This window comes from Trachypithecus francoisi, unplaced genomic scaffold, assembly GCF_009764315.1.
Source record: "Trachypithecus francoisi isolate TF-2019V2 unplaced genomic scaffold, Tfra_2.0 Contig00586, whole genome shotgun sequence".
NCBI lineage: Eukaryota > Metazoa > Chordata > Mammalia > Primates > Cercopithecidae > Trachypithecus > Trachypithecus francoisi.
Window position 1 is genome coordinate 5,933,604 of NW_022680749.1, and position 15,787 is coordinate 5,949,390.

Below are 15,787 nucleotides of genomic sequence, written 5' to 3' on the forward strand. Positions count from 1 at the left end.
TTAAGGGCAGCAACCCATCCTCCCGCTTCCCCCACCTCTCACCCACCCCCACCTTTTTTTTTTTCTTAAAAGATACTGGCTTGTTGAAGGAGAGAATGGGTCATGTCCTACCAATTTTCTGAATTTGTCGAGTTTGCTGTCTCATAGTGTCATTTAGCTTGGTTTATCCTATGTATTTCCTATAAATTAAAATTTATATCTGAATCCTTAGTGGATTTGAGTTGAAGATCCTTAACTATCAAAGATGATACTGTGCCTTTGTATTGCATATCAGAAGTTACATGATCTTTACTTGATTCATGATGAGAAGATGGCCACTGAAATTGGACCATGACAGTCTTTTCTGCCCATTGTTCAATTATATTTATCTCTTTACATTAGAAAGTATTTTGGGTAGTAGTATTTTGGCGCTGTAGGAAAGTTGATTTTCTCATCAACCACTCACCTATTGGTTTAACACCATTTGTTGATCTTTGAGTATATCAGTAATTTCATTAGGGTTTGCAAAATAAGACTTTAAATTCTATTCTTTTACATTATTAATTGATTTTTTTGGTAAGATAGAACTTGTGAAATGGGACTTTTTAGTTGTCTTTAAATACAGTCTCTATAGGAAAGACAAAATAAATACTTAAATCTCTCTCTTTACCATTTTTCAAAGTGAAGAACTATTCCATTAACCACCTCAAAAGGTGATAAATGAAAAGAGTGTTTTTAGTTGTTTTAACTTTTTTTTGAGATAGGGTCTTACTCTGTTGCCCAGGCTGGAGTGCAGTGGTGCAATCATGGTACACCAAAGCCTCAATCTCCCTGGGCTCAGGTGATTCTCCCATCTCAGCCTGGGACTAAAGGTGTACACCACCACAGCCAGCCATTTTTTTTTTTTTTTTGTAGAAATGGGGTTTTGCCATATTGCCCAGGCTGGTCTCAAACTCCTGGGCTGAAGGAATCCACCCACCTCAGCCTCTCAAAGTGCTAGGATTATTGACGTGACCCACAATATCTGGCCTTAACTTTTTTCTTTTGAGTGTCTTTACAGACTCAAGGACTTTTATTTAATTCAGTGTTTTAATATACTACCATTTAAATGTTTTCTTTGATGCTCAGATTGTCACAGCTAGTCATTTGGACCTTTATACCACCTCCTATGTCCATTTGATATAGGCCATTAATCTCTATAAGCCTTCCTTGTTCTCTTGGAATGAAAAGGTATCCCAGACTCACCTGTACCTTCCCTACTCCAGAGTTGGCATTAACTCTTTTTCCAAGGAGTTTGGTACCTTTTAGTTTATTATAGTATTAGAGATGAAAAATCTGTGTTCTAGGAATATTTATTACTGCTATAGTGATGTTGCTTTTAGGCCATTTCAGAGAAAAAACCTAGAAAACAGATTTTTACAGACATGAATTCATACTGATATTTTTAGTTTTTTACGTGATTTCTTGATTTTACAATATTATCTCTGTTTTCTTACACTTATAATTATGAACCTTAAAGTCATTAGCATAACTTCTTTGCTTATTTCTATAATATAAAGAAAATAGTCCTGCTGCGGTGGCTCACGCTGTAATCCTAGCACTTTGGGAGGTTGAGGCAGGTGGATTGTTTGAGCTCTGGAGTTCAAGACCAACCTGGGCAGCACGATGAAACCTTGTCTTTACAAAACATTAGCTGGGCATGGTGGCATGTGGTTGTATTCCCAGCTACTCAGGAGGCTGAGATGGGAGGATCACCTGAGCCCAGGAGGTCAAGGCTGTAGTGAGCCATGATCATGCCACCACACTCTAGCCTGGGTGACAAAGGGAGACCCTGTTTCAGGGGAAGGAAAAAAAAAAAAAGATAGTTTGAGGAGGCTTTATGTAGTGGCTCATGCATGTAATCCTGGCACTTTGGGAAGTCAAGGTGGGAGGATGGCTTGAGCCCAGGAGTTTGAGACCAGCCTGTGCCACATCATGAGACCTGAACTCTATTTAAAAAAAAAAAAAGGAAAGGAAATAGTTTGAGGATATCAATAATGATATTACTGGAATCGGTAAAACTACCAAAAGAAATGTGAAGTTTCTTCCTAGTTTTTATTTTGTTTAGAATAGTTCCTATCAAGAAGTGTAATAAAAGTGCAGTGTCCAAATAGCCCTTGTAACAAAACCCTGGGTGCCAATTTGACATTTAATCAGTTTTGTTTCTAGCAATGTTCAATGTATGAGATTATAAGTCTTTTTTTCTTTATATCACAGGAGTCCTGCTGCTACCTGTTCTTGCTATGCTTTTCCCCTTCCCTTTCTCTATGAAGCATCCATTTTTATTAGTTTCTCATTTATCACTCAGGCATGCGTACGTGTATTGAGGATGTCGACATTCAAGCAAATATATGTGTTAACATTCTTTTTGCCATCCCTATACAAAAGATACACCCTATATACTCTATTGGGCAGTTTTTTTTTCCTTAAAATATTCTGTAGATCTCTCCAGTTAGCACAGTTACCTTACAGATAGAGCATATAGTATACATATAACCTTTTCTTAAACTATACTATTAAAAAAATAGCTTTAAGTAACTCGATAATTATTTTTGGAATGAAAATACTACTGAAATCAACTCAATAATGTGAAAGCAGCAGAAAGAAAAACACCTAGAAAAGGGCATTGGATTAGGTCAACTTTGAATTTTATTTGGAAGATAAATGAGTCCGGAAGGAAGTGGGCAGAGATTATTGGAGTTGGTCTTAAAAGGAGGCATTAGGCAGATTATTGGCTGCACTGGTGTGAAAAGTCTGTCAGAAAATCATGAGATTAGGTTGATGTAGCTCAAAAAATGAGAGCTGTTGTGATGAGTGGGTAAGAATCATAAAAGTGTAGAGTGTTGATGATTTTTGTAGTTTATAAATGGCTCTTGAGTGTAGAGGTTTGTTTTTATGCTGGCTATAGTCTGTAACGTAATTGACTATAATGGGCATGCTAAATATCCATGACAGTTGACCCTTCAACGACATAAAGGGTATAGGCACCTGGCCCTGTGCAGTTGAAACTTCACATGTAACTTTTGGCCCCCCCAAAACTTAACTATTAATATTTAGCCTATAGTTGACTGGAAATTTTACTGATAACATGATGTTCATTAATATATATTTTATATATGTGTTAGCATATTTGTATAATAAGCTACAGAAAAATATTAAAATCATAAAGAAGAGAAAATATACTTACTGTTCATTAAGTGGAAGTGGATCATCATAAGGGTCTTCATTCTCACTGCCTTCACTTTGAGTAGGCCGAGGAGTAGGAGAGAGTGGAAAGGTCAGACTTGCTGTCTCATGGGTGGCAGAGGTAGAAGAAGGTCCACGTACAAGTGGTCCCACACAGCTGAAACCGGTTTTATTCATTGGCCAACTGTAGTTTGATTGAAAGTAAGAATAATAAATAAAGTTTCTACTTCAGTATTATCAAGTCATAGATAGCAAGGGCTGGAAGAAACCTTAGTAGTAATCTCTTTGAGTCTAATTATGTAGAATATGAAATTGCGATCTAGAAAGGTTAAGTAACTTGTCCAAATTACACAACTAGTTAGAGACATAACCAGCTCTTAATTCTGACTTTCAGATTTTCACCGTGTCTTCTTTTTTCTACAACATGTTGCCTTAATTTTTAGCCATGAAAAATTAGAAGTTGAACTCTTGTCTTTTCAGGCAGGTGCAGATTTTGGGGTTTTGTTTTGATTTTTGATTTTTGACCTAAAGTACTTTAGTTCTGTGATTTATAAAGCACGAGTTTTCTGTTTTTCTCATATACCTGAATACTGTAAATATGGAAGTTACCTTTTATCTTTACCAGTATTACACATAAATGGTTATACATAAATACATTGACCACCTTTTATTACTCCAACTATGGTGAGGAAAGCTTTCTTTTCATAACTAGCTAATGTTTTAAAATGTATACTTTTAGTTTAATTGCTGCATATTTCAGATATTTCTTTCCTTAACTAAAGTACTCAGATATTTATCCAAACATTATTGCTATGGGATTTCCTGCAGAAAGACTTGAAGGCGTATACAGGAACAATATTGATGATGTAGTAAGGTAAGAATGCTTTGATTTTCTATTTCAAATATTGATGTTTATATTCATGTTGTATTTTCATTTAGAAAAGATTTCTAAACCACAGAAAAAGATACTTTGTGATGTAAACTTTGTTATTGTAGTGCTCTATAATCATTTTTTGGCTTACTGTACCTAATGGACTTCAGTGGGATACAGTTCATTTGATAAGAACTGACCTTATACATAATCAGGTACTTAGGTGATATCATTTCCTAGACTCCATAAAATGCCTGTCACCAGGTTTAATGCCTGAATTCCATTACAGTGTGATTGTTGTCTTATTTCATAATTGGGGATTAGGCTTGAAATCCTAGAGTGGATTTATTCAGTTAAATTTATTCACATTAAGATGTAGATGACTAATACTGATTTTTATGTAGACCAAACTTTAAGGTACGACTGTGCATAAGTATACCAAGTACCTGAAGAAGTATTTGGTTGTTACAAGAGATATAGAAAGGAATCGCTGGGTGTACCAAGGCTAATCAGTTTTATAATTTTGCATAATATTCTAAGTGTAATTATCATTTAGTTTAGAACAATTCTCAAGACCCATGTAAATATTACTTTTAAAATATACAGTCTTAAGAATTTGTGGCATATTTTATGAAAGGAGGAATTCATGTCTGATGTACAAATAGTCTTAACATATTGTCTAATTTCAGAGCGAAAATATATATCTATGAATAAATTAACTGTAAATTGTCAGTAGGAACCTTGAGAATTTGTGGCGTAATTTATGAAAGAAGGAATTCACGTCTGATGTGCAAATATTCTTAACATATTTTTTCATTTCAGAGCAAAAACATATGTGTATTAATAAACCAACTGTAAATTGTCAGTAGGAAACTTAATGGCTTTAAAAGTTAAAATTTCAAGCCAGACATTGTGATGTGCTCCTCAGGTTCCAGCTACTTGGGAGGCTGAGGTGGGAGGATCACTTGGCTTGAACCCCCAGGTAGAGGGTAGAGGCCAGTCTGGTTAACACAGCGAGAACTCATCTCTTAAAAAAAAAAGTTGAAATTCTGGATTATTTCCTTTACACTCTTTCATTAGTATCTTTCCTGGAGACTTTCAGTTTAAATACTTGGTGATTATGACAATTAGATGTTAAAATGGGTGGGAAAGTACCTTGTAACTTATAAAGCGTTATGCAGATATAGACTCCTTTTATAATAGTTGTGTTTAAGTATATGAGACAACCTACATTCTTTTATGAGCTAGCTATAAGTTTTAGCAACTTGCTTTGAACCACAGTAGATTTACAATTTTTTGTAGTATTGAGTTATATTCATTTAGAATTTTGTAATATATGCAAAATCAAATTTTTGTACCTGTAAAAACTACAAAAAAAATCCCCCTAGTTTTTATAGTTTCTATCAGAATTATAGCCAATATATAGGGATGCCAGAAGGACTGTTTAAGAAGCTGAAAATAGAGAAATGAATTTATCTTCTCATAGTTAGGCAGGGCACAGTAGAAGGATGCTTAACATTGCAAGCTGATGGGAACAGCAGGTTGATATAGCTTGTGATAACACTTCTAAAGAAAAAGCAATGAGCCATAGAAAGAAGAAACAGATAGATACATTTTGAATTAAGGAAGATGGTGAATCTGGGAAACAAGCAGTACAGTCACCAGACATGTATTCTCTGCTATGATACAGAAGTGTTTATCAGGCCTCTTTATGGCCCGCATGATATATCCCACAAGATGACCTACTTCACATTAATTCTGTATTCAACTAAGCACTAATTCAACCCAGCCAGTTTAGTACTCATACCAAAAAAGAGTGAGCACTCTGAATAGAGGGCAGGTTTTCTGATTATAGTGAGACTATCTTTGTGGTAAATTAATCTGGTGTGCTAGTTTTTACGTTGGTCTCTTCTGAGTGTCATTAGTCACTGAGGCTGATTGATCATCTTTTAGGTTACTGATAAAGTTCCTGTACAGCTGATTATCAAACCTTAGATTGCAGTAACTTCACCAAGAAAATACTTTGCTGGGAAGCATTTTGGTCCTTCTGTTTGATTCATAACTCTTTATGCCTCTGAATGAAAAGATTCACATATTCAGTTTGTAATTAGTAATCAAGGCTGAGGTTTATTGTATCTAGCTTCACAATATATCTAGTTTGTTTTGTCTAACTGTATGATTTCTTCAAATCTGCTATTTCTGAAAAAAAAAGTTTTGTGTATCCACATTAATATTTAGCCAGTGGTTCCTTAGCCAGTGGATCTTGTCACCTCATACTATTGATAACCTGTCAACATGAAGAATTATCTGCTGAATATAATAGCTTTGCTGTCCTTGTTTCCTTTTGTCTCATTCTTTTTTGAGAAAGCTTTGATAGCCTCTATTGCCCAGGCCCCTCCTCTTCTTTTATGAGAGAAAGGATGAACAGTGACCAGAAATTAAGGGTTTTTTTTTCTTTCTATCAACTAAAATGGAAATAAATAATTCCTAAGTAGTTTGTCTGTTAGGATTAAAGTTTCCAAGAGAATGGCTGTCCCTAGTACCTAAGTGAGTAATTTCCTTGATTGGTTTACATTATATTGAGGATATTAGTAATCAGTAGTGATTCCTTTTTTGGTTCAAAGATGATAGTGTCACAATGAAAAGTGTTTTTAAAACTTTTGTATACTTAATTTTTCTGTAACAAAAGTATTTTCAGTTGGATTTTTCTTTGCCCTCTCTATTAGAATGCCCAAAGAATATTTAAAATTATCCTTTTCTCTCTTACTGCATATTTGTTCCTGTGATTTTTTCCCAAACAGAAAATACTCTGCAGAGATTAGACTTTGTTATTGTTGTACTACATCATTGCTTTGACTAAAATAAACTTAGATTGCAAATGCTTTCAGGCTTACATTGCTCAGTATTTTTTTTTTTTTTTGGTAATATGAAACATTGTTTTATTCAGATACTTGATTATTCTGTAATACGCATGTTAATTTTTTTTTATTATACTTTAAGTTCTAGGGTACATGTACACAACTTACAGATTTGTTACCTATGTATACATGTGCCATGTTGGTTTGCTGCATCCATTAACTCATCATTTACATTAGGTATTTCTCCCAGTGTTATCCCTCTCCCATCCCCCCATCCCACGACAGACCCCGGTGTGTGATGTTTCCCGCCCTGTGTCCAAGTGTTCTCATTGTTCAGTTCCCACCTGTGAATGAGAACATGCAGTGTTTGGTTTTCTCTCCTTGCAATAGTTGGCTCAGAATGATGGTTTCCAGCTTCATCCATGTCCCTACAAAGGACATGAAACTCATCCTTTTTTATGGCTGCATAGTATTCCATGGTGTATATTTGCCACATTTTCTTAATCTATTCTATCATTGATGGACATTTGGGTTGGTTCCAAGTCTTCGCTATTGTGTATAGTGCCACAGTAAACATATGTGTGCATGTGTCTTTATAGTAGCATGATTTATAATCCTTTGGGTATATACCCAGTAATGGGATGACTGGGTCAAATGGTATTTCTAGTTCTAAATCCTTGAGGAATCACCACATTGTCTTCCACAATGCTTGAACTAGTTTACACTCCCACCAACAGTGTAAAAGCATTCCTCTTTCTCCACATCCTCTCCAGCACCTGTTGTTGCCTGACCTTTTAATGATCACCATTCTAACTGGTGTGAGATGGTATCTCATTGTGGTTTTCATTTGCATTTCTCTGATGGCCAGTGATGATGAGCATTTTTTCATGTGTCTGTTGGCTGCATAAATGTCTTCTTTTGAAAAGTGTCTGTTCAAATCATTTACCCACTTTTTGATGGTGTTTGATTTTTTCTTTTTTTTTTATGTTTAATTTTATTTATTATTATTTTTTTTTATTATACTTTAAGTTCTAGGGTACATGTGCATGACGTTTATATCATGTATAACTCCCCAATGCAATCCCTCCCTCCTCCCCCCTCCCCATGATAGGCCCCAGTGTGTGATGTTCCCCTTCCCGAGTCCATGTGATCTCATTGTTCAGTTCCCACCTATGAGTGAGAACATGCGGTGTTTGGTTTTCTGTTCTTGTGATAGTTTGCTAAGAATGATGGTTTCCAGCTGCATCCATGTCCCTACAAAGGACGCAAACTCATCCTTTTTGATGGCTGCATAGTATTCCATGGTGTATATGTGCCACATTTTCTTAATCCAGTCTGTCACAGATGGACATTTGGGTTGATTCCAAGTCTTTGCTATTGTGAATAGTGCCGCAATAAACATACGTGTGCATGTATCTTTGTAGTAGAGTAATTTATAATCCTTTGGGTATATACCCAGTAGTGGGATGGCTGGGTCATATGGTACATCTAGTTCTAGATCCTTGAGGAATCGCCATACTGTTTTCCATAATGGTTGAACTAGTTTACAATCCCACCAACAGTGTAAAAGTGTTCCTATTTCTCCACATCCTCTCCAACACCTGTTGTTTCCTGACTTCTTAATGATTGCCATTCTAACTGGTGTGAGATGGTATCTCATTGTGGTTTTGATTTGCATTTCTCTGATGGCCAGTGATGATGAGCATTTTTTCATGTGTCTGTTGGCTGTATGGATGTCTTCTTTTGAGAAATGTCTGTTCATATCCTTTCCCCACTTTTTGATGGGGTTGTTTGTTTTTTTCTTGTAAATTTGTTTGAGTTCTTTGTAGATTCTGGATATTAGCCCTTTGTCAGATGAGTAGGTTGCAAAAATTTTTTCCCATTCTGTAGGTTGCCTGTTCACTCTGATGGTAGTTTCTTTAGCTGTGCAAAAGCTCTTTAGTTTAATTAGATCCCATGTGTCAATTTTTGCTTTTGCTGCCGTTGCTTTTGGTGTTTTAGACATGAAGTCCTTGCCCATGCCTATGTCCTGAATGGTACTACCTAGATTTTCTTCTAGGGTTTTTATGGTATTAGGTCTAACATTTAAGTCTCTAATCCATCTTGAATTAATCTTCGTATAAGGGGTAAGGAAAGGATCCAGTTTCAGCTTTCTACTTATGGCTAGCCAATTTTCCCAGCACCATTTATTAAATAGGGAATCCTTTCCCCATTTCTTGTTTCTCTCAGGTTTGTCAAAGATCAGATGGCTGTAGATGTGTAGTATTATTTCTGAGGACTCTGTTCTGTTCCATTGGTCTATATCTCTGTTGTGGTACCAGTACCATGCTGTTTTGGTTACTGTAGCCTTGTAGTATAGTTTGAAGTCAGGTAGCGTGACGCCTCCAGCTTTGTCCTTTTGACTTAGGATTGTCTTGGCAATGCGGGCTCTTTTTTGGTTCCATATGAACTTTAAAGCCGTTTTTTCCAATTCTGTGAAGAAAGTCATTGGTAGCTTGATGGGGATGGCATTGAATCTATAAATCACCTTGGGCAGTATGGCCATTTTCACGATATTGATTCTTCCTATCCATGAGCATGGTATGTTCTTCCATTTGTTTGTGTCCTCTTTGATTTCACTGAGCAGTGGTTTGTAGTTCTCCTTGAAGAGGTCCTTTACATCCCTTGTAAGCTGGATTCCTAGGTATTTGATTCTCTTTGAAGCAATTGTGAATGGAAGTTCATTCCTGATTTGGCTCTCTGCTTGTCTGTTACTGGTGTATAAGAATGCTTGTGATTTTTGCACATTATTTTGTATCCTGAGACTTTGCTGAAGTTGCTTATCAGCTTGAGATTTTGGGCTGAGACAATGGGGTTTTCTAAATATACAATCATGTCATCTGCAAACAGGGACAATTTGATTTCTTCTTTTCCTAACTGGATACCCTTGATTTCTTTCTCTTGCCTGATTGCCCTAGCCAGAACTTCCAACACTATGTTGAATAGGAGTGGTGAGAGAGGGCATCCCTGTCTTGTGCCAGTTTTCAAAGGGAATTTTTCCAGTTTTTGCCCATTCAGTATGATATTAGCTGTGGGTTTGTCATAAATAGCTCTTATTATTTTGAGGTACGTTCCATCAATACCAAATTTATTGAGCGTTTTTAGCATAAAGGGCTGTTGAATTTTGTCAAAAGCCTTTTCTGCATCTATTGAGATAATCATGTGGTTCTTGTCTTTGGTTCTGTTTATATGCTGGATTACGTTTATTGATTTGCGAATGTTGAACCAGCCTTGCATCCCAGGGATGAAGCCCACTTGATCATGGTGGATAAGCTTTTTGATGTGCTGCTGAATCCGGTTTGCCAGTATTTTATTGAGGATTTTTGCATCGATGTTCATCAGGGATATTGGTCTAAAATTCTCTTTTTTTGTTGTGTCTCTGCCAGGCTTTGGTATCAGGATGATGTTGGCCTCATAAAATGAGTTAGGGAGGATTCCCTCTTTTTCTATTGATTGGAATAGTTTCAGAAGGAATGGTACCAGCTCCTCCTTGTACCTCTGGTAGAATTCAGCTGTGAATCCATCTGGTCCTGGACTTTTTTTGGTGGGTAGGCTATTAATTGTTGCCTCAATTTCAGAGCCTGCTATTGGTCTATTCAGGGATTCAACTTCTTCCTGGTTTAGTCTTGGGAGAGTGTAAGTGTCCAGGAAATTATCCATTTCTTCTAGATTTTCTAGTTGATTTGCGTAGAGGCATTTATAGTATTCTCTGATGGTTGTTTGTATTTCTGTGGGGTCGGTGGTGATATCCCCTTTATCATTTTTTATTGCATCTATTTGATTCCTCTCTCTTTTCTTCTTTATTAGTCTAGCTAGCGGTCTGTCAATTTTGTTGATCTTTTCAAAAAACCAACTCCTGGATTCATTGATTTTTTGGAGGGTTTTTTGTGTCTCTATCTCCTTCAGTTCTGCTCTGATCTTAGTTATTTCTTGCCTTCTGCTAGCTTTTGAATGTGTTTGCTCTTGCCTCTCTAGTTCTTTTAATTGTGATGTTAGAGTGTCAATTTTAGATCTCTCCTGCTTTCTCTTGTGGGCATTTAGTGCTATAAATTTCCCTCTACACACTGCTTTAAATGTGTCCCAGAGATTCTGGTATGTTGTATCTTTGTTCTCATTGGTTTCAAAGAACATCTTTATTTCTGCTTTCATTTCGTTATGTACCCAGTAGTCATTCAGGAGCAGGTTGTTCAGTTTCCATGTAGTTGAGCGGTTTTGATTGAGTTTCTTAGTCCTGAGTTCTAGTTTGATTGCACTGTGGTCTGAGAGACAGTTTGTTATAATTTCTGTTCTTGTACATTTGCTGAGGAGTGCTTTACTTCCAATTATGTGGTCAGTTTTGGAATAAGTGCGATGTGGTGCTGAGAAGAATGTATATTCTGTTGATTTGGGGTGGAGAGTTCTATAGATGTCTGTTAGGTCCGCTTGGTGCAGAGATGAGTTCAATTCTTGGATATCCTTGTTAACTTTCTGTCTCGTTGATCTGTCTAATGTTGACAGTGGAGTGTTGAAGTCTCCCATTATTATTGTATGGGAGTCTAAGTCTCTTTGTAAGTCTCTAAGGACTTGCTTTATGAATCTGGGTGCTCCTGTATTGGGTGCATATATATTTAGGAGAGTTAGCTCTTCCTGTTGAATTGATCCCTTTACCATGATGTAATGGCCTTCTTTGTCTCTTTTGATCTTTGATGGTTTAAAGTCTGTTTTATCAGAGACTAGGATTGCAACCCCTGCTTTTTTTTGTTCTCCATTTGCTTGGTAGATCTTCCTCCATCCCTTTATTTTGAGCCTATGTATGTCTCTGCATGTGAGATGGGTCTCCTGAATACAGCAGACTGATGGGTCTTGACTCTTGATCCAGTTTGCCAGTCTGTGTCTTTTAATTGGAGCATTTAGTCCATTGACATTTAAGGTTAATATTGTTATGTGTGAACTTGATCCTGTCATTATGATATTAACTGGTTATTTTGCTCGTTAGTTGATGCAGTTTCTTCCTAGCCTCGATGGTCTTTACATTTTGGCATGTTTTTGCAATGGCTGGTACCGCTTGTTCCTTTCCATGTTTAGGGCTTCCTTCAGGGTCTCTTGTAAGGCAGGCCTGGTGGTGACAAAATCTCTAAGCATTTGCTTATCTGTAAGGATTTTATTTCTCCTTCACTGATGAAGCTTAGTTTGGCTGGATATGAAATTCTGGGTTGAAAATTCTTTTCTTTAAGAACGTTGAATATTGGCCCCCACTCTCTTCTGGCTTGTAGAGTTTCTGCCGAGAGGTCTGCTGTTATTCTGATGGGCTTCCCTTTGTGGGTAACCCGACCTTTCTCTCTGGCTGCCCTTAGGATTTTTTCCTTCATTTCAACTTTGGTGAATCTGGCAATTATGTGTCTTGGAGTTGCTCTTCTGGAGGAGTATCTTTGTGGCGTTCTCTGTATTTCCTGAATTTGAATGTTGGCCTGCCCTACTAGGTTGGGGAAGTTCTCCTGGATGATATCCTGAAGAGTGTTTTCCAACTTGGTTCCATTTTCCCCCTCACTTTCCGGCACCCCAATCAGACGTAGATTTGGTCTTTTTACATAATCCCATACTTCTTGCAGGCTTTGTTCATTTCTTTTTCTTCTTTTTTCTTTTGGTTTCTCTTCTCGCTTCATTTCATTCATTTGATCCTCAATCGCTGATACTCTTTCTTCCAGTTGATCGAGTCGGTTACTGAAGCTTGTGCATTTGTCACGTATTTCTCGTGTCATGGTTTTCATCTCTGTCATTTCGTTTATGATCTTCTCTGCATTGATTAATCTAGCTGTCAATTCTTCCACTTTTTTTTCAAGATTTTTAGTTTCTTTGCGCTGGGTACGTAATTCCTCCTTTAGCTCTGAGAGGTTTGATGGACTGAAGCCTTCTTCTCTCATCTCGTCAAAGTCATTCTCTGACCAGCTTTGATCCGTTGCTGGCGATGGGCTGCGCTCCTTTGCAGGGGGAGATGCGCTCTTATTTTTTGAATTTCCAGCTTTTCTGCCCTGCTTCTTCCCCATCTTTGTGGTTTTATCTGTCTCTAGACTTTGATGATGGTGACGTACGGATGGGGTTTTGGTATAGGTGTCCTTCCTGTTTGATAGTTTTCCGTCTGACAGTCAGAAGGACTGTCTGTTGGTCTGTTGGAGATTGCTTGAGGTCCACTCCAGACCCTGTTTGCCTGGGTATCAGCAGCAGAGGTTGCCGAAGATAGAATATTGCTGAACAGCGAGTGTACCTGTCTGATTCTTCCTTTGGAAGTTTCCTCTCAGGGGTGACGCCACCCTGTGAGGTGTGGGGTGTCAGACTGCCCCTAGTGGGGGATGTCTCCCAGCTAGGCTACTCAGGGGTCAGGGACCCACCTGAGCAGGCAGTCTGTCCGTTCTCGGATCTCAACCTCCGCGTTAGGAGATCCACGGCTCTCCCCAAAGCTGTCAGACAGAGTCGTTCGCGTCTGCACCGCCCCCGCTCTTTCCCTAATGGACTGCAGCTGTGCGCTGTCCGCAGAGGTAGAGTCTACAGAGACAGGCAGGCTTCCTTGAGCTGCTGTGAGCTCCACCCAGTTCGAGCTTCCCAGCGGCTTTGTTTACCTACTTAAGCCTCAGCAATGGCGGGCGCCCCTCCCCCAGCCTCGCTGCTGCCTTGCGGATAGATCGCCGCAGACGGCTGTGTTAGCAGTGAGGGAGGCTCCGTGGCGTGGGACCCTCCCGGCCAGGTGTGGGATATATTCTCCTGGTGTGCCTGTTTCCTTAAAGCGCAGTATTGGGGTGGGAGTTACCCGATTTTCCAGGTGTTGTGTGTCTCAGTTCCCCTGGCTAGGAAAAAGGGATTCCTTTCCCCCTTGCGCTTCCAGGTGAGGCGATGCCTCGCCCTGCTTCAGCTCACGCTGGTCAGGCTGCAGCAGCTGACCAGCACCGATTGTCCGGCACTCCTAGCGAGATGACCCCAGTACCTCAGTTGAAAATGCAGAAATCACCGGTCTTCTGTGTCGCTCGCGCTGGGAGTTGGAGACTGGAGCTGTTCCTATTCGGCCATCTTGCTCCGCCCCCCCTGATTTTTTTCTTGTAAATTTAAGTTCTTTGTAGATTTGGATATTAGCCCTTTTGTCAAATGGGTAGATTGTAAAAATTTTCTCCCATTCTGTGGGTTGTCTGTTCACTCTGATGGTAGTTCTTTTGCTGTGCAGAAGCTCTTTAGTTTAATTAGATCCCATTTGTCAATTCTGGCTTTTGTTGCCATTGCTTTCGGTGTTTTAATCATGAAGTCCTTCCCCATGCCTATGTCCTGAATGATATTGCCTAGGTTTTCCTCTAGGGTTTTTATGATTTTAGGTTTAACATTTAAGTCTTTAATCCATCTTGAATTAATTTTTGTGTAAGGTTTAAGGAAAGGATCCAGTTTCAGCTTTCTACTTATGGCTAGCCAGTTTTCCCAGCACCATTTATTAAATAGGGAACACTTCCCCCATTCTTGTTTTTGTCAGGTTTGTCAAAGATCAGATGGTTGTAGACGTGTGGTGGTATTTCTGAAGCCTCTGTTCTGTTCTGTTGGTCTATATCTCTGTTTTGGTACCAGTACCATGCTGTTTTGGTTACTGTAGCCTTGTAGTGTAGTTTGAAGTCAGGTAGTGTGATGACTCCAGCTTTGTTTTTTTGCTTAGGATTATCTTGGCAATGTGGGCTCTTTTTTGGTTCCATATGAACTTTAAAGTAGTTTTTTCCAATTCTGTGAAGAAAGTCATTGGTAGCTTGATGGGGATGGCATTGAATCTATAAATTACCTTGGGCAATATGGCCATTTTCACCATATTGATTCTTCCTATCTATGAGCATGATATTTTCTCCATTTATTGTGTCCTCTTTTATTTCGTTGAGCAGCGGTTTGTAGTTCTCCATGAAGAGTTCCTTCACATCCCTTGTAAGTTGGATTCCTAGGTATTTTATTCTCTTTGAAGCAATGTGAATGGAAGTTCATTCCTGATTTGGCTCTCTGCTTGTCTGTTACTGGTGTATAAGAATGCTTGTGATTTTTGCACATTAATTTTGTATCCTGAGACTTTGCTGAAGTTGCTTATCAGCTTAAGGAGATTTTGGGCTGAGACAATGGGGTTTTCTAAATATACAATCATGTCATCTGCAAACAGGGACAATTTGACTTCTTCTTTTCCTAACTGGATACCCTTGATTTCTTTCTCTTGCCTGATTGCCCTAGCCAGAACTTCCAACACTATGTTGAATAGGAGTGGTGAGAGAGGGCATCCCTGTCTTGTGCCAGTTTTCAAAGGGAATTTTTCCAGTTTTTGCCCATTCAGTATGATATTAGCTGTGGGTTTGTCATAAATAGCTCTTATTATTTTGAGGTACGTTCCATCAATACCAAATTTATTGAGCGTTTTTAGCATAAAGGGCTGTTGAATTTTGTCAAAAGCCTTTTCTGCATCTATTGAGATAATCATGTGGTTCTTGTCTTTGGTTCTGTTTATATGCTGGATTACGTTTATTGATTTGCGAATGTTGAACCAGCCTTGCATCCCAGGGATGAAGCCCACTTGATCATGGTGGATAAGCTTTTTGATGTGCTGCTGAATCCGGTTTGCCAGTATTTTATTGAGGATTTTTGCATCGATGTTCATCAGGGATATTGGTCTAAAATTCTCTTTTTTTGTTGTGTCTCTGCCAGGCTTTGGTATCAGGATGATGTTGGCCTCATAAAATGAGTTAGGGAGGATTCCCTCTTTTTCTATTGATTGAATAGTTTCAGAAGGAATGGTACCAGCTCCTCCTTGTACCTCTGGTAGAATTCAGCTGTGAAT

General features: G+C 38.4%; 1 protein-coding gene across 3 annotated transcripts in view; it reads left to right on the plus strand.

Moving 5' to 3' along the window:
• Positions 1–15,787, plus strand: part of PTEN (phosphatase and tensin homolog) — a 115,983-nt gene that overhangs the window by 26,612 nt on the left and 73,584 nt on the right. For 2 of the 3 annotated variants that reach the window (XM_033215595.1, XM_033215585.1), the window contains exon 2: positions 3,994–4,078. The exons of the other annotated variant lie outside the window; for it this stretch is intronic. In XM_033215595.1, coding sequence (XP_033071486.1) covers positions 3,994–4,078 — 85 coding nt within the window. The remainder of the gene's footprint in view (positions 1–3,993; positions 4,079–15,787) is intronic. 3 annotated transcript variants of the gene reach the window in all.